Source organism: the organism of the source record quoted next, unplaced genomic scaffold (genome assembly GCF_019419815.1).
Source record: "Pyrus x bretschneideri cultivar Hongxiangsu unplaced genomic scaffold, Pyrus_bretschneideri_v1 Contig22, whole genome shotgun sequence".
Taxonomy (NCBI): Eukaryota; Viridiplantae; Streptophyta; class Magnoliopsida; order Rosales; family Rosaceae; genus Pyrus; species Pyrus x bretschneideri.
This window is the reverse complement of record NW_025999524.1, coordinates 3,582,133-3,602,795: the sequence shown is the minus strand read 5'-3', so window position 1 is coordinate 3,602,795 and position 20,663 is coordinate 3,582,133. Positions and strand designations below refer to the sequence as shown.

Here is a 20,663-nt window from a genome sequence, read left to right as displayed (position 1 = left end):
TTTTTTTTTTTTTTTTTTCCAAATATCTTTCTAATTGTACAATGACATGTGTAGTACCACTCTATATTTCAGACATATTAAAAAATCTCTCAATGGGTTGGGTCGCTCTGCAAGGAAGCACCCATATATGCCATCCGAATCAGATCATCATTTCCATGGCTTTTCATTGGCTCTGTTTTATATACCTAACGGCTTAGGTTTCATGCGTAACTTTATTTTCTCATCCTTTTAACTGAAATTACAAGTTAAAATATATGTCTCTTCATTTTAAACAATTGTACTTAATAGGTTCAAAGTTCTCGTATAAAGTTGTTATATATAATGTAACACGACCCTTAATAAGGGGATGTTGCTGTGCTGTAGTTGGGATGAGACGCATCGTTTCTATTACTTACTGACAATTGATACGCTATTGATATAATGTCGATATATTATCTTATAACATCGTCAATATAAATCACACAGTTCATCAACTACACATTTCTTTCTCTATAATATAACTTCTTAATTTTTTTTTTTTTTTGTACAACGATATATTTTACACTAAGGGGGAGAGTTCGGCTAAGCAACACAATACGCAACCTAATTTGGTATCGAATTCACCATCCACGAAATTCGAACGTAAGACCGCTCACTTACAAGTGAAGATGAACATCACTAGACCGTAGTATTGAGTGACATCTATAATACAACTTAAAACCAAAGATCTGAATTAATTTTGTCAACTAAAAAAACTCTCTCAAAATTAAGATTCTATATGAACTCTCTGTCGTCTCATGTTTTTGTCACAATATTTTATCATGAATTAATTTTAAATTGTGAACCAGCAGAAATTCAATAGAGAGTATCACTATGAGAGTTTACTATATTTGTTGGTTTCTGCTAAGAATAACGAAACTATATATGTTGGTTTATGCGTAAGGGCATCTAATGCATGGAACACTAAGATAGAGGGGAGAGTAGTGTGCGTGTGTACGGGATGTCAAGAAAATGAAAGGGGTATCTTTTCTAACTAACGCTGTCAATTTTCCACAATTATAATGCTGATGTTGCAATCCATGTCAGAGAAGAAAAAACGACAAAAATTACAGCTAGGGCAACGTCTGCGGATCTTTATTTTATTTTATTTTGGGTGGTGCTATCATCTATTTTTACTGCATACAAATTTCTCTCGATTTCTAATTGTCTGATTGAATAAATTGAAAAATATTAAGGTGTATAAATTAATGAAGTTGTGTAAGAAATAAAAATAGTGTATGAATAGCAGTACTCTTTATTATTTTTAGTTTTGGTGGGAGGATCGGATCGTGTTGACAAGTTGGAATGGATTTAGAACAAAGGAATGGAATTATATCATCACATCTGGAACCTCTTAACTTATTACACCACCATAGAAATTCGACATGTATCATTTATCGAATGTATCAATAATGTGCCAGTGAGTTTAATTGCTCATATCTTGTTTAAAAAGGATATAAACAATCGTTTCATTTAATATAAACTCATTTTATCATATGTAAATTGTGTTTCAAAACCCCCACGAGCCTCAAAGACCTAATTTATTACATAACACGGGTATTGACATGTCACATTTAGAATACAAGGTCTTCCTCCGTCTTAAATGCCAACAAGTATCTGCTGGCAAAATGGGTTCATATACTTTGTTTATTTTATTTTTTGCAAACGAAAGTTTGATTGCTTAATGAAAAGCAAGAAAAATAATTGAAGCTTTAGTTATCTTCAATTAGTGGAAATCAGGCTGGTCTAATTGGAGCTAACATTGGTGTGCTTATAAATATTTTAGTCAATAAGCTTCCCCTTTCACAAATAAACAAGCATCTCTTGGCTTACTTATGGGGCACTGCAGCTTCCAACTTTCAGGGTGTCTAAACTACCCTTTGATCATATGCATACTAGTTGTGAAACAAGGGGTAATCGTGGTGATTAAGGAAACAAATATATTAATATTTTCACTAAGAAAAAGATAACAACTTTGCTAATCATCCTCTTTAGTGCCATTATTCTTTTCTCCCCATATCTTGAATTGGATTTGATACCCTCTCCATATCCCGCCCTTTCAAAATCTTCAGGAGCACAAGTTGGCCGAGATAGTCGTAGCATCCGGTGGCGATTCGGTTTACTTTCCGGTGAAGCTGGTTACTGTACCCTTTCAAGTGGAGGAAGCATAGGATGATGGTAATGGTATAAGTGCAAAGGATATTTTAGAATGTGCTCTTAGAGAAATTGGTACGAGCACATCAATCAAAAATTCCTTTTTTCCCAACCCCCATAAATATGTCACAAGGGGCTTCGTTAGAACACTCACAAGGAGAACTAGAGCCTCTTCATCATCCTTCTTTCTCAGAACTCGAAACTCAACGAGAAAAAATGGTGAAGTTCTCCAAGCAATTTGAAGGGCAGCTCGTCCCCGAATGGAAGGATGCATTCGTCGATTACTGGCAGCTCAAGAAGGACCTCAAAAAAATCCATCTCCTCGACTCTAACAACAACAAAAACTCACCTACTAGGCACCAAAGTAGCCCCTCTTTATCCAACACCCTCTTCACTTCCATAAGGAAGTTCTCTCCATTTGGCCATCCACATAGAGAACATGACCTCATACATGTACACATTCTCTCTTCCGAACCCAATTATTATGATCGTTTTGCAGTTAAATTTTTGAAAAGCGTGGTTTAATTTGTGGTCTTATAATTATGTACCAGGTTCACAAGAAGCTTGCCTCATCCGCAAGCAAGGAAGACATGTATGAGACTGAATTGTTAGAACAATTCGCTGATACTGATGCTGCGAAAGAGTTTTTCGCATGCCTCGACCTTCAGCTGAACAAGGTGAATCAGTTTTTCAAAACAAAGGAGAAAGAGTTCGTGGAGAGAGGGGAGTCCTTGAGGAAACAAATGGATATACTCATTGAGCTCAAAACTGCCTTCAAGAAACAGCGCGGTAAAGGAGCTTTTGCACTGAACTCCAAGGAGGATATCTCCATGTCATGCTCCTTCTCATCTGGTAATTTCATCTCAAATTTGAAACGAAATGAGCAAAAATCTGCATATGCTTACACGCATGCATAATACATGTTTTAGTCGTACTTTTTGGCATATTTCCCATTTAAATGATTTCTCTTAATGTTTTTCTTTTGATTAACAACTGTCGTCCATAAGATTTGAACTCTGGGAGTTTGATATCTATTTCACCAAATGATTCTAAAACGTGCAAATTTAGTGTCATTTTTTACGTAGCTGATGGAAACGAAAATCGACAATCTATATTTAGTTTGTGATGGTTCTGTTTCTTGGATACAGATGAGGACTCTGTTAAGGACAAAACAGAGCAAGAACAGCCGCAAGACAGCACAGATGACTTGGAGAAAAATGAAGCGGCATACTCTGAAGGCGGCGAATTGGGCAAGTCAATGAGAACGAAGAGTGAAGATATTGGGAAGCTGAGGAGCATGTCAAGTCGTTCTTTCAGCTTCCAGGGGAAGAACTTGAAGATAAACATTCCTCTAACAAATCCATCGCGTACTTTCTCAGCGATCAGTTACCTAGTTTGGGAAGACCTGGTGAATCAGTCCTCGAGAAAATGCGGTGCAGACGGAGGTAGGCTGCACATTAACAAAACCAAGTTGCATCATGCGGACAAGATGATCCGAGGCGCTTTCGTTGAGCTCTATAAAGGGCTGGGATATCTGAAAACTTACAGGTATGATCATCGAAATTTTTTGAAGTTCAACAAATAAGGTTTTGAAGTTATTACGCAATCGAATTTGATGAGGCAGGGAAGCTTACGTGCTGTCCATTTTTCAGGAACTTGAACATGCTTGCTTTTATAAAGATTTTAAAGAAGTTTGACAAAGTAAGTAAATGCATGCCTTCTAACTTCGTCTTTTAAACTTGCATTTTGGTTTTTGCTTATGTAATAAAAGTTGAAATCTTCTTTTCTTTTGCAGGTCACTGGAAAACAAGTGCTTCCAATTTACCTAAAAGTTGTAGAGAGTTCCTACTTCAACAGCTCCGATAAGGTACCTGACAAACCCTACTTTTTTCGAATTTTCGACCACTAAGTAAATCTCGATCTCGATTTCGATTATGCTAGCAATGTTTTAGAACATTTTTGCATGATATTTTGATTGGATCATATTCAAATGTTGGCCACCAACTATCAATTCGTCCAAATAATTTCTCGACAATTTCAAGTGGCCATTGATCCAGTGGTTTATGACTGCACAGTGGATGCCATTAGATTCATAAAATTGAACCAAGATATGCTTGTCTGACGCGTAAACTGGAAAAAGTTTACTTTGCAAGTCAATAGTATTTTTGCTTATTACTTTCGAAAATGATAGGTGATGAACTTAGGAGATGAAGTTGAGGAGCTTTTCATCAAACACTTTGCCAAAGAAGACCGACGAAAGGCCATGAAATACCTTAAACCGACACAGCGCAAAGATCACATTCTATAACGTTCTTTATTGGTAAGTACAGAACTTTCGTGAAAACTAATCACAACGTTCTTTATTTTAATGATAAAAGTTAAAAGTACCCAAATGGTTTTCCTTTACACAACTTTTGCTGAGGAGCTTAAAAGTCTGTTCATTTTGTGGCCATACAAAATTTAAGAAACCAAAGTGTACACTACAGACCCATTAGGCCACTAGGGTTTTGGAAAACATGGCTGTGCCTTGTCCACATTTTTTTGGGTGGGAAATAAGGCATAGGTCCCATGCTATTGCCATTGTTATTTTTTAGACCATTTTTTGTTGTAGAAAGGTAGGACCCTAACAAGGGCCATCGACACCTAGGGGGCAGCAAGATTTTTTAACATAAAAAATGTCGCGTTACATAATGAACCCTCTGCCCATATATGACATGTGAAACTGATAAATATGTAACACATTGGACTACAATGACTAAGTACTCAGGTGACTTATCTTCTTATTGATTGTGATTACCAGGTTTATTCACAGGGTGCTTTATCGCGCTCTTAACCGGATACGTCGTTATGGCTCATATCACGGGATTGTACAAACGGCAGCCAAAATCGGTCTACATGGAAACTGCCTACCCTGTACTTAGGTAAGTATTGCTGCAAATAATGTGAACTAGTCTTTAAAATGTCTGATGTAAACAAGGAGAGGCTAAAGAAATAAACTTTTTCTGTTTTGGTTTTGCAGCATGTTCAGCCTACTGTTTCTACACTTCTTCTTGTACGGTTGCAACATTTTCGCGTGGAGAAAGGCGCGTATAAATTACAGTTTCATCTTCGAATTGTCCCAGACAAAGGAGCTAAAGTATCGAGATGTGTTCTTGATCTGCACCATGTCGTTCACTACTGTGGTGGGAGTCATGTGTGTTCATTTGTTACTGCTAACAAAAGGCTACTCATATGCCCAAGTTCAAGCAATCCCTGGCCTTCTTTTACTGGTAGTTCTTCAACTCATAACACGATAGATTAGAAATTGATATCCAGTAATTAGTCATTGGGTATTTCTTAACGTTCTTGTAAACACGCAGACGTTTCTACTGTTACTTGTGTGCCCCTTCAACATCATTTACCAATCAAGCCGCTTCCGCCTTCTTCGTGTGATAAGAAATATCATTCTGTCACCTCTGTACAAGGTACTGCATCTCTCGAACATGATCAAAACAAAACATTTTCGATAATAGCTAAAACCATATTCGACCAATTAAATCATGCTTCTAATTAGTTTCCGTCTGCTGTCTGCAGGTCGTCATGCTGGACTTCTTCATGGCAGATCAACTTTGTAGTCAGGTATCATTGAGCACTAAACCGAATAAATTCGAAAGAAAATTGATTCTAGTTCCTCAAAAAAAAAAAAAAAAAAAAAAAACTCGTCTGATTTGTCATAACAACAGATTAATTTGTATTCAATAGGTACCGATGCTTAGGAATCTCGAGTATGTGGCATGTTACTACATAACTGGAAGCTACAAAACTCAGGACTATGGTTACTGTATGAGGGCAGGACATTACCGAGATCTTGCTTATGCCGTGTCCTTCCTACCCTATTACTGGAGAGCAATGCAGGTATACTGATTAGTTCATTTCCTCTTGGTTTAACCTTTACTGTCATTTTTCCTTTGACGAACTAAAACATATACATCTGACTAAGATTTTCGATTAATTGGATTTTCAGTGCGCTCGGCGGTGGTTTGATGAGGGACAGACAAGCCACCTGGTGAATCTAGGCAAATATGTGTCAGCAATGTTAGCAGCAGGAGCTAAAGTAGCTTATGAGAAAGAAAGGAACATCGGATGGCTGTGCCTTGTTGTGATCATGTCGACTTTTGCAACAGTTTACCAATTGTATTGGGACTTTGTAAAGGATTGGGGTTTGCTACAAATGAATTCCAAGAATCCTTTGCTTAGGAACGAATTAATGATTCGCCGAAAGTTCATATACTACATCTCAATGGTAATTGCCATGTCCCCTCAAATAAATCACAAATTTGAAGAACGAGATGTTTCTTGTGTGGCAAGCAACCGAGAATGAACATATTCTTGAAATAAAATTCTGATAAATGTCATGATAAAAAGAAGATTCCCAGTCTAGTTCAGAGAGGACAACATGACAGCAAAGAATTAGATGTTGTTTGAGAAGACTGCACGCACATCATCGAAACAATTTTTGTGTTCTCTTTCTAGGTTGTAAAATCTGTCGGGTTTCAAATCCGGTGTTTGACGAATGTTTTGGATGCTACATCTGCAGGGATTGAACCTTATTCTCAGGCTAGCTTGGTTGCAAACTGTTCTCCATTCAAGTTTTGGACATGTGGACTACCGAGTAACCGGGCTGTTTTTAGCTGCTCTTGAAGTCATCAGAAGAGGGTTGTGGAACTTTTTCAGGTAAACTAAAATCCCCAAACTCCCATGATTCTGATTCTTATCGGTCCACATCTGCAGCCGTATGCTGAAATTGACATGAAACTCAAATATAAACATATTCTTCGATTTCAATAGCTCTAACGCACAATTTGTTCGAATGGTACAGGTTGGAGAATGAGCATCTAAATAATGCAGGCAAGTTTAGAGCAGTTAAGACTGTACCACTGCCTTTTCATGAAGTGGATGAACAAGACTGATGCCCCATTGGCAACAGTTGCAGATAGAATTCGATGTTTAGGCGTTTTCGGAACAAATGTTTCCAAGAGGAGGAACCTTGTTGTTGAGAGCTCGTTCCAAAGTTGATGTAACAAGACACATCAACTGTGTAATCTCTTTTTGTTCGATCGGTGGATTTGAGGGGGAACATTTGTTCATACTTGTACACAAAAAATTTCCTTCATCAATGAAAAGAACAGGAAATTGATGCAAAGTGCAAATACATGTTGTATATATGCTCAACCTTTCTGTCCTTGTTCCATGGAGCAACAAATGCTAAGTAATTAGGGCTTCAATAGTCAAAGTAAAATCCTACTGATGTTCTTGTGTCTGGACGCCCGTATAGGATACCTAACACATGGAGGTGGGATCGGGGGATGGGTGAGACAAAAATAGGTGTCTTTGTGTGGTTTACTAATTTGTGTGTTATGTTAGGCAATGCTAAACGGACTCATTTAAGAAATTTATGAGAATCCAAGTTGATTCATACTATAATTTTTTTATTTTTAAAATTGGACCAGCTAATGACTTCACCATTGCATTCCATCATTTCAGTGGGAGGTGAAAAGACTCACAAGGGGTATTTCAACTTTCTTTTACCACCATCGTGTGATTTACCATCGTTAGAAATTAAACTCAAAACGTACCGTATAGAATATGATTTTAAAATTTGTTCTAACTACTGGGCATATTATAATTTGGGTTTTTGGGTTTTGGAGGTTTAAAGGACCGCTGGCTGCCCAACTCAGCCTTTTCCATAGAACACCTGGCAAAACCAATTGATTTGCCCAAAAGATTCAGAGACGTAGTCAAACTAAAATTTTAAAAGATTTTAAAGGATTTTAAAAGTAATAGATTTAATAAGATTTAAAAAGATTAAAGATTCTTACAAATTTCATATGGATTTTTAAAGAATTTGAATGGATTATGGTGGAGGGATTTGAAATCCTAGGGGATAAGGTTGGATTCTTTTTGGTATTGGTTACATATACTTTTAGCTCTCAAATCCTACAAAATCTACAACTTATTAAAATCCTCCAAAATCTTAATTTTTTGAATATGCTTAGATTTGTATGGATTTTAAAATCCTTTAAAATCTTTTAATTAACTACACCTTAATTTTAAAGGATTCTAAAATCCTTTAATAGACTACACATAAATTTGAAAAAATTCTAATATTCTTTAAATCATTTAATTGACTGTACTAGAATTTTAAAATTTTTTAAAATCCTCTCAAATCCGGTTTAACTACAGCCCTAAAATACATCCTTGCAACTGCAATCGGAAACAAAACAGAGAAAATTTCAGAGTCCACAGAGCTACATCCATGGCGGCGACACCAACCGCCTGCGGTTTCTCCCCCGCCGTTCCATCCCTCTCGCCTCCCATAACTAACCCTAATAAACCCATTTGGTTTTTCAGACCTTTTTCTGCTTCCAAGAAAATTCCTACGGTCGGCCTCTCCTGGTCCTCCACCCGCGGACGAAACCCTCTGTGGTGAATTTACTCTTCTGGGCTTCTTTCAATTTCACCTTTTTCTTCGTCTACATATATTTTTATGCTAAAGTTTAAATCTTTAATTTCAGATCAAGAATTTCCCATACGGCAGGTGTAGCATCAAAGCGTGGCCATGTGGTGCTGGCTGTTTCTTGGTTGATGAGTGGCAATTCTGAGACGGACGCAGAATTGGAACCGAATAATCTGAATACGGTATAATATTGATTCTATTCTTCTTGAATTTTATAGAATTATTGTCTTTTTCGTATCGATATTGCTCGTAGTCATTTAATTTTAGGAAATTTTAACGAAAAGCTACTGAAACTGTTCACTTTAACGAAAAATCACATTTTTACATTAAAAAGTTAATCATATTACTATTTACTTCACCATTTATTTTGTCCTTATTATTCAAACTCAAAGTTTTCAAACCCTTTTCATTAGTTTTTCTTTAATTTTACCGAACATAAAAAGGTAGTGCCCTTAGTTTAAACTTCAGATTTTTTTTTCCAATTTTTTTAGGCCAATGCGACATGTTAATATTATTCCAATGAGTGTGTGTGTGTTTTGCTATTGCTTGAATTTGTTTACTTTCTTCTTAACTCGGTTCTGTTTCTTGGATGCCCTTATCGAATTTTCGAAGGATGCCACGATTGACATACAACTCCCAAGAAGAAGCTTGCTTGTGAAATTTACTTGTAACTTGTGTGGTGAAAGGACAAATAAACTTGTCAATCGATTGGCTTATGAGCGGGGGCTAATCTACGTACAGGTACTTGTTCCTCTTGTTGGTATTAGATTCTGTGTAGTTTGTTCTTGATGATGAAATAAACTTTAAACTGTTTTTCTGTCAATTTGTTGATATTTCAGTGCATGCCAATACAAGTCTAACCAAAAAGGAAAAATAATCATAGATTAATTAAGGATTACGTTAAGCGTTTCAACGTCGTTTCTAGTTCGCGTAGTCTAAAAAGTAACAAGTTTCGGGTTCATTGACTAATTAGAGTTGCTTCTCATCAGTGTGCAGGGTGTCAAAAGCATCACAAGTTAGCTGATAATCTTGGCCTTGTAGTTGAGTATGACTTAAGGGAGGATATCGATGTAGACACAAATACGGATGAAGTTTGATCCGACATTGATTTCATTAAGCTACTTTTTGAGTAGTAGTCTTTCGGATAAATTAATTCTTGGCGGTTGTTGGAATTCATCTCCCTTGATATATTGAACACGAAGTAAACAGAAAAGTGGTAAATGTTGATGTCTCATCTGTTGTATTATTGATGCTTAGATCTAGGGTTATACATATGAAAAAAAATTATCTTCTTGCAATAGTCTCTTAAAAAATCTTCTGCTGATGTACCAATAAATTCATAGTTCAACGTCTAAGATTGATTAGAACTTTAGCTTGTCATTGCCAGCAGTATAGTGATTGCTAATCCGGTCGTAACCCACAATCCTGATATCCCTCCTTTCTGGTGCAGTGCATATCCTCCATTCTGTGAGACAAACAAGCATAAAGGTCATCAGAAAAATATTAAAGCTGTCAACATTAATAAAATTTGAGTTCAGTCACGCATGTACGGTGTTCTATGGTACTAAATGTAAGAGCTGGTTAAATTCTTTACCAAATCCAAACTTGGTGATGGTGCGGGTGTATTGTTGTCCTCTGTATCTGTTACTGTAGGTGGTGCTGGGGGGCTTTGTACAGTAGGTGCAGGTGCAGGTGCTGGTGCATGATGATGATGATGCTTGTGCTTGTGCTTCCTCTTGTGTTTGGGTGGAGCAGGCGCAGGTGATGGGGCTTGCACTGGTTCTGAAGCTGGTGGCACAATAACCGGTGCTGGCGCTGGTACTGGGGTTGCTTTTGATGGTGAGGGCACTGGTGCTACCCTAGCTGGTGCTGGTGCTGGTGCTGATTTAACAGGAGCTGGGGCTTGAACTGGTGTTGGAGATGCACGCGGTGCCGCTACAGGAGGTGGCAATGCTGGTGACGAAACAGGTGGTGATGGCGGCAGTTTTGGTGGTTGTGATGGAGTTGACACAGGTGGACTTTGGGGTAGCGGGGGTGAGACTGTTGGGCTTTTGGATGGTGTTACCTTAGGGGAAGGTGATGCAGGTGTTGTAGTTGGTGGGGTTACTGCATTTACGGGCGGTTGTGTTACTGCAGTTGGTGCAGTAGAAGGTGGTGGGTTTTTAGTCGGCAAAGTAGGCGGTGCAGCAGGTGTGGTAGTGGGTGGCGGTGCTTTGGCCGGCAAAGTAGAGGGTGCAGCAGCCGGTGTCTGTGCACCGGTAAAGATTACTTGAAAACTGAGAGAATACAAAACGAAAGCCAGCAAAATGGAAGCCATTTTCAAAGACAGATTACAATGAAAAGAATTGGAGGATGTTCAGTTATATAGTAGTTTGTGAGCAGAGAAAGAATGCAGGAGCCGAAAGAAACGTTTGGTGAAACAATTGAAGAGGGAGGGGGACGTAGTTTTCAGGTGATTGGAACTTCTCTGCTAATCATTTGGCGAGCAAATGTTGTTAATGAACTTGCGAGCCTGGCAGCGACTTGGACTGAAAATAAAGTCTAAGAAACTGACAAACTATTAATTACAGTTATCTAATTGCTACACACAAGTCTCGTGGCACAACGCCCGCGACGATTAGAAGAAACGTCTGTTTTTTATCGTAACAGCAAAGCTCAACTCTGGTAGGAGGTATCCATCACTCCTTTTTGAAAGCAAGGTCCTCAATCCTCTATTCAACGCCCTTCGTAGCACAGGATGTTGCGGTAGCAGTACCCGTGTCATGCTAGTTGCTCTCTTTATTAAGCATAAATGACCGGTTGTCACTAAGCCAATTCAATTTTTGTTGTTGGAAGAGATTCGCACTCTTAAGGTGAAACGAAGGATGGCAAAACAAGGATGAATCATAATCAAACGTGAATATCAGGAATAAAAGCTACATCTTAGAAAAGACATTGCCACGAATATGTGGCTCCATGTAAATGCTACGTTTCTGTAAGTACTTTTTGCTCGTGCGTGCTTTTGTTGGAAACACATTACTAATTATATTGAAAGTTAGTACTTTTCGGAAACACAGTTTTTCAATAGGTGCTTCTCCAAAAAGTACTTAAAAGTGCTTTTATAATTCCTACACGCTTAAGCATTTTTTGTCAAACGATCTCATAAACTAGTCATCCCCTTTTGACAGCATGCATGATGATCACTAGTGAAATCATTAAGCTAGGCAAAACTTTCGGACTACAATAAGGGAAGGAGGGTGAGAGAACTACATTTTATCCACGGTACGGACAGTTTTCAACACAGATATGTACATTCATCAAACTATAGTCTTTGTACTAACCCTCACAAACAGAACATTATGTGGAAGATGTCATGCATCTTTGTAAGTAACTTTGATGGATGGTGAGAAATTGGAAGAGGACGCGAGACCGCTGCTGCCGGGTCTGCCTGCTTTTCCTTCTTCTTTCTCCTCAGCTGGAAGAATTGCTGCATTATATCTGCACAATCCGATGCCAACACACGACGTCGGATGGTCATGTTTGGGTGGAATGGGTGGACAGGAGGAGCTGGTTTGTCCGAGTGCTCCAAGCTATTTCCTTCACCCCCTTCAGGGAAAAGTCTGCAAGCATATTTACAGGATGACCGGATAAGGTACTACGGAACGAAGAACAAAGACTGGATATCATATCTAGTATAAAAAGGCTATGGGTTATGAAGAAGAACATAATTCACGGCTATGAAGAAGAACATAAGTCGCATACCTTATCCAGCTGCCATCAGCTCCGAGAAGCTTGTTTGGAGCTCCCCATACAACAGTGTCGATTCTTGCTTGGAGTATCGCTCCAGCACACATAGGGCACGGTTCAAGTGTTACATACAGAGTGGTTTCCTGTGACATCAGAAAACAAAAATTTAAGTCTAAGGTGGAACAAAATCATCAATATGCATGTATATATATTGGAATAAAACTTGGAATGGGTACTAATAACTAAATAATAGAGAAATTACCGAAAGCCTCCATGACCGGAGAACGTTAGAAGCCTCCCGTATGCATATCATTTCTGCATGGGCTGTTGAATCCCGTAATTCTTCCACTCTGATACACATATCAATGTAAATATCCAGAAGAAAGCATTTACTACAAAACATACATAAAAGCTAATAGAACTCACAGATTACATCCACGTGCAATAATCTTTCCTTGTTGTACCAGTACAGCCCCGACAGGTACCTCCCAAATATCAGCAGCCTTCTTAGCTTCGAGAAGTGCTTCTCTCATAAACATTTCATCCATTTTTCTTTGTTCAATTTCATGTGTATGTGCTTCTGCCCATTCGTCAAATCTGTCTCTGAGGACTTGCTTATTCCTCTGAAACCTCCTTTGTTTCAATTCCCCACCCATTTGCACATTGTCTGATACTCCTTCGGTCAACTTCTGACTGCCAAATTGGTCTATGCGCTCCATTGAACCACTTCCAGAGACAATGTTACCGGCATTTGAAATTTCTTCTACAACAGCAGACTTTACGCCACTAGCAATTAGTGGTTGAGATGACTCCACTTTTTCAATGCCAGAAGAAGAACCTCGAAAACTCTTTTGATTCTCGTTTGAACGTAAAATTCCCTCACTAGAAGACGCGGAAATGACTTTTGATGGCAACCCACTTTCTTCTTTATTAGGAGAAGACGGCGTGCCTGCTTCAAGATGTCCTACTTTGTCCCTTGATCTCAGTTTTCCACTTTGAGGAAATGATTTAGGCGGTTGCAGCTGATGTTCCACGTCTTTATCCCTTTTTGCATTCTTTTCATTGTTGTCCTCAGTCTCATGGCCAGAAAACCATGCCTCACTACTTGCAGATTCATTTGATGAAGTCCTTCCACCTGACTTCACAGCGGAATGAGGGGTTTCAGCATGTGAAGTCCACCTCAGCCTAACAATATCTGCAACAATGTTCCATACGGACCTGCCCGTTCTCTTGACAACAGTACTCCCACTTGTTGTAGTAGCCTCTGATTTTTCTGCCATGGGGGTTTTAAGAACAGATGTGTCTGTTACATCCCACATTTCATCAGCAGGCCCCTTGGTTCCAGAACCTCCAGATGAACGCCTTGAGTCATTTCCCTTTTTCTGAGAGTCTTCAGACCTATTTTGACTCGAATCCACTTGCCCATTCTTCTCACCTCCATGCGCCAACTTTGCTTCAGAAACTGTATTTGCATTCTGATTTTCGGAAGTTGAGACTTCATGTCTTGCTCTATCAAAGAACTCCCCAACAAACTGTGAAGATGACTTCTCCAAACGGTAAGCCGAATCCAAAGCATCTTCCGGATTAACAAGGTATAAAATCTCCCCTTCAGTCTGAGTGTTTCCATTTCCGCTACTTGATTCTAGGAGCGAAACCGAAGTACCTAGCCCATCCCCATACACCTCACCTCCATATACTAATTTTGCTTCAGAAACTGCATTCTCGTTCTGGTTTTCAGAAGTTGAGACTTCATGCCTTACTTTCTGAACAAAATCCCCGAAAAACTGTGAAGATGATTTCTCCAAACGATAAGTTGAACCCAAAGCATCTTCAGGAATGAGGTATAAAATCTCCCCTTGAGTCTCGGAGTTTCCACTTCCACTGGATGATTCTCGGTGCAAAGCAGAAGTTTGGTTCCCCAAGTGAGTATGCAAGGCAGGTGAACCACTATCCGGAATTTCTTCAGAAATTTCCTGAGTTGCCATCCCACTTGATGGCTCCGTGTGCAGCGATCCTCTAGTTATCAATTGAGAAGGGGGAGGCAGCAGCATTGCCTGTGGGCTTATCTTATGCCCCTCAACATTATGCGGTTGCATTGTAGCTTGGGAAACCACATCCAAAGGTGATTGGAAACTAGAGGCTTCTCCCGAGCCTCTTTGGGCCCCTTTTCTGAGTTTAACTTGCATGCGATTTTCATCAGTTTCATTATTTCTCCTCCTTGTTTCCTCCATTGATGAAGCAGTTGATATAATACCACTTTCTTGATTTATAGTTCCCTTCCTTGAGATTCTTTGAGAATTGGTAGTGCTATCTGAAGTAGGAACCAAGTTTGACTGTACCTGGTTCGTAATTCCAGTTTCAGGTTGGACAATATTGGCCCCTTCAATACCACTGTCACAAATTTCTGATACTTCAGTGATTTGTGGGGACTTTCTTCCCAAGTTGACGAGTCCAATGACCTGCTGACCTATTTTGTGGCGTTGCACGTCTGTCTCATTTGCTGAACTCAGCAATAAATTTGTGTTTTCTTCCTGGTAAATCCTTCTTATATCAGTCTCCCTCCTTCTATCAGAGATCCTTCAACATCAATAACTCGAATTTGCGAAATTTTTGAGGGCTTTTGGTGGTCTCTGTTTAACTCTTCATTTTGACTGGTATATTCAGCTGTGTTGTAACGTTCATCTTGCCTTTCCTGCACCAAGTTTGTAGCTATCGCTAGGTTTTCTTCCCTTTCTCTGAGTCTCTCCTGGGACAAGAAAGTTGTTTCAACAGTCACTTCCACGGATTTCTGATTCGTTGCGTTCTTGAAATTTTCTTCGAGATTCATTCACGCCAACACCAACAGCTTGGTTCTGTGTTTGACTATATTGTTCTCTTGTTCCCTTAGTCAAGTATGAATTCTCTTGCTCATAGTCAAATTGCTTGCGGGATCCAGAGGCCTCTCCGAACTCACTTTGATTGGTCTTCGACACTCTTGAATTCATCTCTGACGATTTCCCACCAGCCTTAGCTTCTTCAGCTACTACTTCTGTAAGCTTCTTTTCTGTCTTCTTCCTCCAATCCCACATGACACCACCCTCAACTGCAGTGTTTCTTGTTTTGTTATTTCTCCTCTGCCCTCAGAATCATCCATGTACTTCCTGTAATCTTCAATGACCTGCCCACCAAATCTACCTCCAATATCAAATTTGAATCCTCGTACACACTTGAAGCTGATTCCCCAAAGAAGCCGTGCTTATCCTGAGCATCTGCCTCACTTTCGAAATCGCCAGAAGATGATAAAGAGTAATAAGAAGAAGTAGAACCTCCTTTCATTCCCCTACAATTCTCACCTCTCAAAAACACTTCCCTCTCTTCTTTCTGTCTAAAATCCCCTTCACTCAAATCAACTGTGGCTGATCCAAATTGGCGCTTCAAATTACTCTCTGATGTATTCACCTTAACATTGCTTTTCTTCTTCCTACTGTTAAACTCACTACTATTGTCTGGTTCGATGTCCACTTGCACTCCCTTAGAAGAACTTCCATTTTTCTCTCTACCACGAACACTCACCCTCTCTACTTCTACTCTCTTAGATGAACCGGCATTTCTCTCTCTACCACTACAACTCCTACTCTCCTCTTCTACTCTCTTTGATGAACCAGCATGTCTCTCTCGATCAATCAATATCCTCCAACTCCTTTCTTCTGCTCTCTTAGATGAACTCTCATTTCTCTCACTACCAATCAAACTCCTACTCTCCTCTTCTCCTCTCTTTGATGAACCGACATTTCTCCCTCTACCACTCAAAATCCTCCTACCTTCCTTCTCCACTCTCTTAACCGAAATCTCATTTCTCTCTCTCAGAAAACACTCCCCACCCAATTCCTCACTCAACAAGCTGAGCATAGCCTCAGCGTCATCAAGATCACCCGAATCATAAACTCCACCCCCTCCCTCCCCATCAACCACACAACTACACCTCCCCTTCCTTCTCCTACCCCTTCTATCACACACATTCCTCTCCCTAATCGAGCAAGGGAGTTCACAACAACCCCAGTCCGGCCTACATTCCTGAACACGATAACTACACCCGTCCCCGACACCCAAAACCAACCTTCTAGAAGCTGACCGTTGAAGCAATGTGGACTGCCTCAACCCATACAAGTAACAAGGGTTTATGGCCACTCTACGGACTGAAAATCCACAACAATTACAACAACAACATGATTGTGATGATGAACAACGAATTGGGTTTATCGGGTTTCTGTCAAATCTTTCATTCAACAAGTAAGAGTAATCATTGAAGCAATATGACAGAGAGCCTTGCCTTCTGCTTCTCACAGAATATAAACTCGAGCTAAAATATGTGTTCTGCATATTTCTACCGGTAGAGAGAGAGAGAGAGAGAGAGAAAGTCGGAAGAAGAAGAAGTTTACCTTTGAACTGAGATGTGGATTTTGGAGAGCTAGTGAGAGTGGAGCTCTGAGTGAAGTAAAGGTGTGGTCTTTTGGGTAGATCAGAATCCAGACTGCTAAGCTGGAAAAGCAACGAGCAGGACAGAACCAACTAGGAGAGCGATTCAAAATTGAGTTGACTCGTTGGGTGCACTAACTCGGTCGATTTTTTGGGCTCAAACATTTGTTTGGGTCGAGTTGTTCTTGGACACTAATTTCTGGACCAGAAATTGGATAGAAGCTAATGTGGGTTTGACTGGGCTTAATGCTTTATGGACACTAATTTATCAACCAAGAAACCAATTTCTGGTTCATTGGGATACATTAATATTGAGTTTTTATGACCTTAATTCAATTGGCAGGAAGAGCCCTCGTCCAATGAAAATAATTTGTGTTAGGGGTGTCTGACCTCGTCATATGTAGGGCTTCTAGCACAAAATCTATAATTTAGTCTCATCCAGTTCCACAAGATCTTATTTAGTAAAAAAATTATCTTAGTCAAACAATCCTATCAAATATCTTCTCAAAATATCCAACTAACCTACCAACAACGACCCACGTAGAGATGCAAACTTTGTGTTACCATTATTTGAGTGGTATATATGATGATATTTGGAGTATCAATCTTTACACTTTCACAGCTCAACTTGCAAGCACAAAATTCATATAGATCCGACCAAATTATTTATGCTCATCACAAGTTTGCAAATCAATACTACAAGGAAGTTGAGGAGTGGGTGGAACGTGGGAGAGATAACTAGTTAACTATTAATAGTATGTGACGCCAGTTGATCATCATCCATTGCAATCAATCAATCATGAAAGAAAGAAAGGATAAAATTTAAATCCAAACCAATGAGCAATACAATATTAAAACGTATTAGGGAACCAACTTTCAACTTACCACTCTGTCTTCCCCCCATTTGTATAATCTACTGACCCATAAGATGTGTTTGCAAAAATAAACAATCTCAAACAAGCAACTGAGTAACCATCACGGTATGGTCTAATAATTAGGGATGAATGTTAGGCATGTATTTCAAAATATATGTTATGGGTTCGATTCTTGACGTTGGTGAATCATCGTACACGATGGTGGCCAGAGAAAGGCTACAATGCCTTTGTGAGTCTTAACGGCCCCTAAAATGATGGATTGTTATGGTCGAAATCACTAGCTAATCCCTTTTTTGAAGAAAGAAAAACAAGTAACTGAGTAAGTGCATAATTAACCAACTCCCATTATTTTTCATGCATTAATGTCAACTATCCCCCTTACATGATAATAAACATTTCAAATGGTTGCCGACAATGATAAACAGGATAGTGAGCCTCACTACCATCATTTGAAGATCGCGAGCAAAAATATTTTCAAAAATAATAATATTAAAATAAAAATTGGCCACTAGGGTTTGTACAGTTGTTCTAATTCCAGAGTACCATGTACGTAAAATGCCATATTTTTCCATGCATGGTTGGGGTGGGTGTGTGACGCTAAATTCTGTCCACAAAAGACCTCCTGCCTTGGATGTTTGGTAGGTCACCTTAATCTTAGTGGAAGTCCTTCCACCAAAATAATGGAAGAAAGATTGATAACGATACCTGTGCATTTGGCGTTCCAAGGATTTTTCTTTACGCTTGATCGATATGACTTATGATATTGACACTTTTATAGTTTCTTTGTGGGATTTATATAAAGATTTTTTAGTATACTTCCTAGTATTCTATATTTTTAAGTTTTTAATTGTTATATTTTTATTTTTTATCAAAGATATAAGGGCTAAAATCTAATGATTAAATTTTTTGGAATATAAAATACTCAAAAATACTGTAGAATTGTCGACATTGTACATGGGGTTGGAAGAGTGAAACATTTTGTTTTACCGACATGGTCCTCCAAATTTGGATTGGGTACTAGTTCGTTGTCATCCAAAATTCTTACTCGATCTAAATTAATCTCATTTGAAACCATTACGAGATGATCTAGTAGTTGGAGATAAATTTTATGCTCATATTTCACACGGCACGTCGTGGATTTGATTTCTGGTGCTGATGAATCACACAACGGTGACTAAAAGGAGGTTGAAATGTCTCTGTGAGTTTTCTCGACCCCTGAAAGAGTTGACTTATACGGCGAAACCACCAGTTGGTCCCCTTTTAAAAGAAATAATCTCATGTGGACAACAATTAACTTGTAAACCTAGTGAAAAACAACACTTCATTTATCTTTTATATAATTAAACAACAAATACAGGTGCCAATGAGTTCAAATTAACACTATTTTAAGAGATTGTGAATAAAACGTGTTATTCTGTAATTTGATTTACGAAAATAAATTGATTCATTGGTTTTGTTTAGGGCCCCCAGCCAGCCCCTAAACTCCTAAACTAATCGTAAATTCGCAATCAATCTTGTCGATGTCTCCAAAACCTTCTAAAAAAAAGTCTTCTCTTCTAGACATGCAAGCGTGACACGAAAGGTTGCCAACCACACAACATCAATCAGCTCGACAAAGCACATTACTACATTAGAAATTGAAATTCTTCTGTTTTCACATGGAAATCACTCCCGCTTTGTTCCACATTCCGCCCATAGCAACATGTCACGGTTATCATTTTCCCAAGTAAGACAATGGGAAAATTTGAGTATGTTTCAGAATATGTTGTATATCGAAATGTTTTATTGTTATTTTATTTTGTTTGTGACCACAGTTAAACAGATAATGTGTCATCAATATAAAATAAATACGTTAATTAACATTTAAGTAATAATTCAATCATCAAAATCTACATTATTTGATTTACAATATTTAGTTTAACATTACCATAATTTGAAATACATGCCGACAATATATTTACATAAATTGGTAGGAAAAACAAAGGAACATCATGACACGACCACAAGCTTACCGACCATCCCACCATCAAGAGCGGCCGCGTGGCCCTTCCTTCCTTGGCTAACTCACTGAAATACAATTAACAAGTAGGTTGAATTATCAAAACTCCTGCACGTTACATCTTGAAGCTAACGTTATTAAATTAGGATATACTTTGCATCCCCTTATGTGGGTACGCACGTATTCTTCTATTTGTAAATAACGTATTTTTATAGAACAAAATCAATGATCGGAACTTTTTAATTTATTAATCTTCATTTGAAGATCATTCTTTAAAAAAATTATTCAAATTAGAGATCGTTTAATCATCTAAATATATCAAATAAATAGACGTTCATCATGAATATGCATGTTAGGTACCTAGACTTTTGATTTATTCAGTACATTTGAACGATGAAATGACCTCCGATTAAAATGAGTTTTGCAGAGGTGATCTTTAAATAAAGATTAAATAATTAAACGGTTCTAATTATGAAATTTGTACTGTAAAAATACACTATTTCGCAAGGGGTGAGCAAGCTCATCCTCAAATAAATGAATGCAAGTATTATCCATTGAATAATTGTGAATATTCCACTATTACTAGGCATGAAGATCCCAAAACGCAGTTTATATAAAACCGATATATCCCAAGTATAGTCAATCTCTTTTGTATGTAAGAAAAACTGAGATGGTATACCTTTCCTTGTCGGTGACCCTCTCCAAGTCATGCTTGGCCATGAGAATAATCATCGAGTTGTAACCTGTATATGGTGCATGACCTTCATACCAACGGTCTGCATTGAAAAAATAAATCTTCAACCAGTGTACAAGTTCTTAGGCAATATTTATGAGATCCTAATTAATTATTTGGATTGAAATTCGCCTTTAGCCATAATTGTTCATAAAATATCTCACTAACAAGTGAAAAGAATAATACTAGATCGTAATACTAATGACA

The 20,663-nt window shown here is 38.4% G+C and overlaps 3 protein-coding genes and 1 long non-coding RNA gene across 4 annotated transcripts; 2 read left to right on the top strand and 2 right to left on the bottom strand.

Moving 5' to 3' along the window:
• Nucleotides 1-2,187: 2,187 nt before the first annotated feature.
• Nucleotides 2,188-7,361, top strand: LOC103946886 (phosphate transporter PHO1 homolog 1). Its single transcript, XM_009357705.3, is given in 15 exon segments — nucleotides 2,188-2,625; nucleotides 2,724-3,024; nucleotides 3,321-3,720; nucleotides 3,825-3,873; nucleotides 3,968-4,039; nucleotides 4,364-4,463; nucleotides 4,466-4,492; nucleotides 4,973-5,093; nucleotides 5,192-5,441; nucleotides 5,532-5,636; nucleotides 5,746-5,790; nucleotides 5,914-6,066; nucleotides 6,176-6,454; nucleotides 6,749-6,885; nucleotides 7,031-7,361. Coding segments are annotated over 15 exon segments (2,460 nt in total). The 5' UTR covers nucleotides 2,188-2,295; the 3' UTR covers nucleotides 7,122-7,361.
• A 956-nt stretch (nucleotides 7,362-8,317) lies between these two features.
• On the top strand, nucleotides 8,318-10,269 carry LOC103946868. Its single transcript, XR_007258562.1, has 5 exons — nucleotides 8,318-8,637; nucleotides 8,727-8,850; nucleotides 9,281-9,409; nucleotides 9,658-9,884; nucleotides 10,119-10,269. It is a non-coding gene; the product is annotated as an uncharacterized LOC103946868 (long non-coding RNA).
• LOC103946877 (lysine-rich arabinogalactan protein 19-like) lies at nucleotides 9,883-11,696 on the bottom strand. Its single transcript, XM_009357693.3, has 2 exons — nucleotides 10,263-11,696; nucleotides 9,883-10,133 (listed from the first exon to the last, which is right to left on the bottom strand). The coding sequence occupies exons 1-2, from the start codon at nucleotides 10,983-10,985 to the stop codon at nucleotides 10,038-10,040; spliced, it is 819 nt and encodes a 272-aa protein (XP_009355968.2). The 5' UTR covers nucleotides 10,986-11,696; the 3' UTR covers nucleotides 9,883-10,037.
• A 145-nt stretch (nucleotides 11,697-11,841) lies between these two features.
• Nucleotides 11,842-16,917, bottom strand: LOC103946862 (tRNA(adenine(34)) deaminase, chloroplastic-like). Its single transcript, XM_018647415.2, is given in 9 exon segments — nucleotides 11,842-12,267; nucleotides 12,410-12,537; nucleotides 12,657-12,744; nucleotides 12,821-14,975; nucleotides 14,978-15,164; nucleotides 15,166-15,491; nucleotides 15,494-15,586; nucleotides 15,589-16,569; nucleotides 16,813-16,917. Coding segments are annotated over 8 exon segments (3,948 nt in total). The 5' UTR covers nucleotides 16,283-16,569; nucleotides 16,813-16,917; the 3' UTR covers nucleotides 11,842-11,990.
• Nucleotides 16,918-20,663: the final 3,746 nt, after the last annotated feature.

Bases quoted from the DNA above. Each gene is read 5' to 3' on its own strand.
- LOC103946877 (XM_009357693.3), bottom strand. From the start codon at position 10,985: ATGGCTTCCATTTTGCTGGCTTTCGTTTTGTATTCTCTCAGTTTTCAA. The intron at 10,134-10,262 runs GTAAAGAATTTA...TTTGTCTCACAG, and splicing joins CATCACCAAGTTTGGATTTG to AATGGAGGATATGCACTGCA.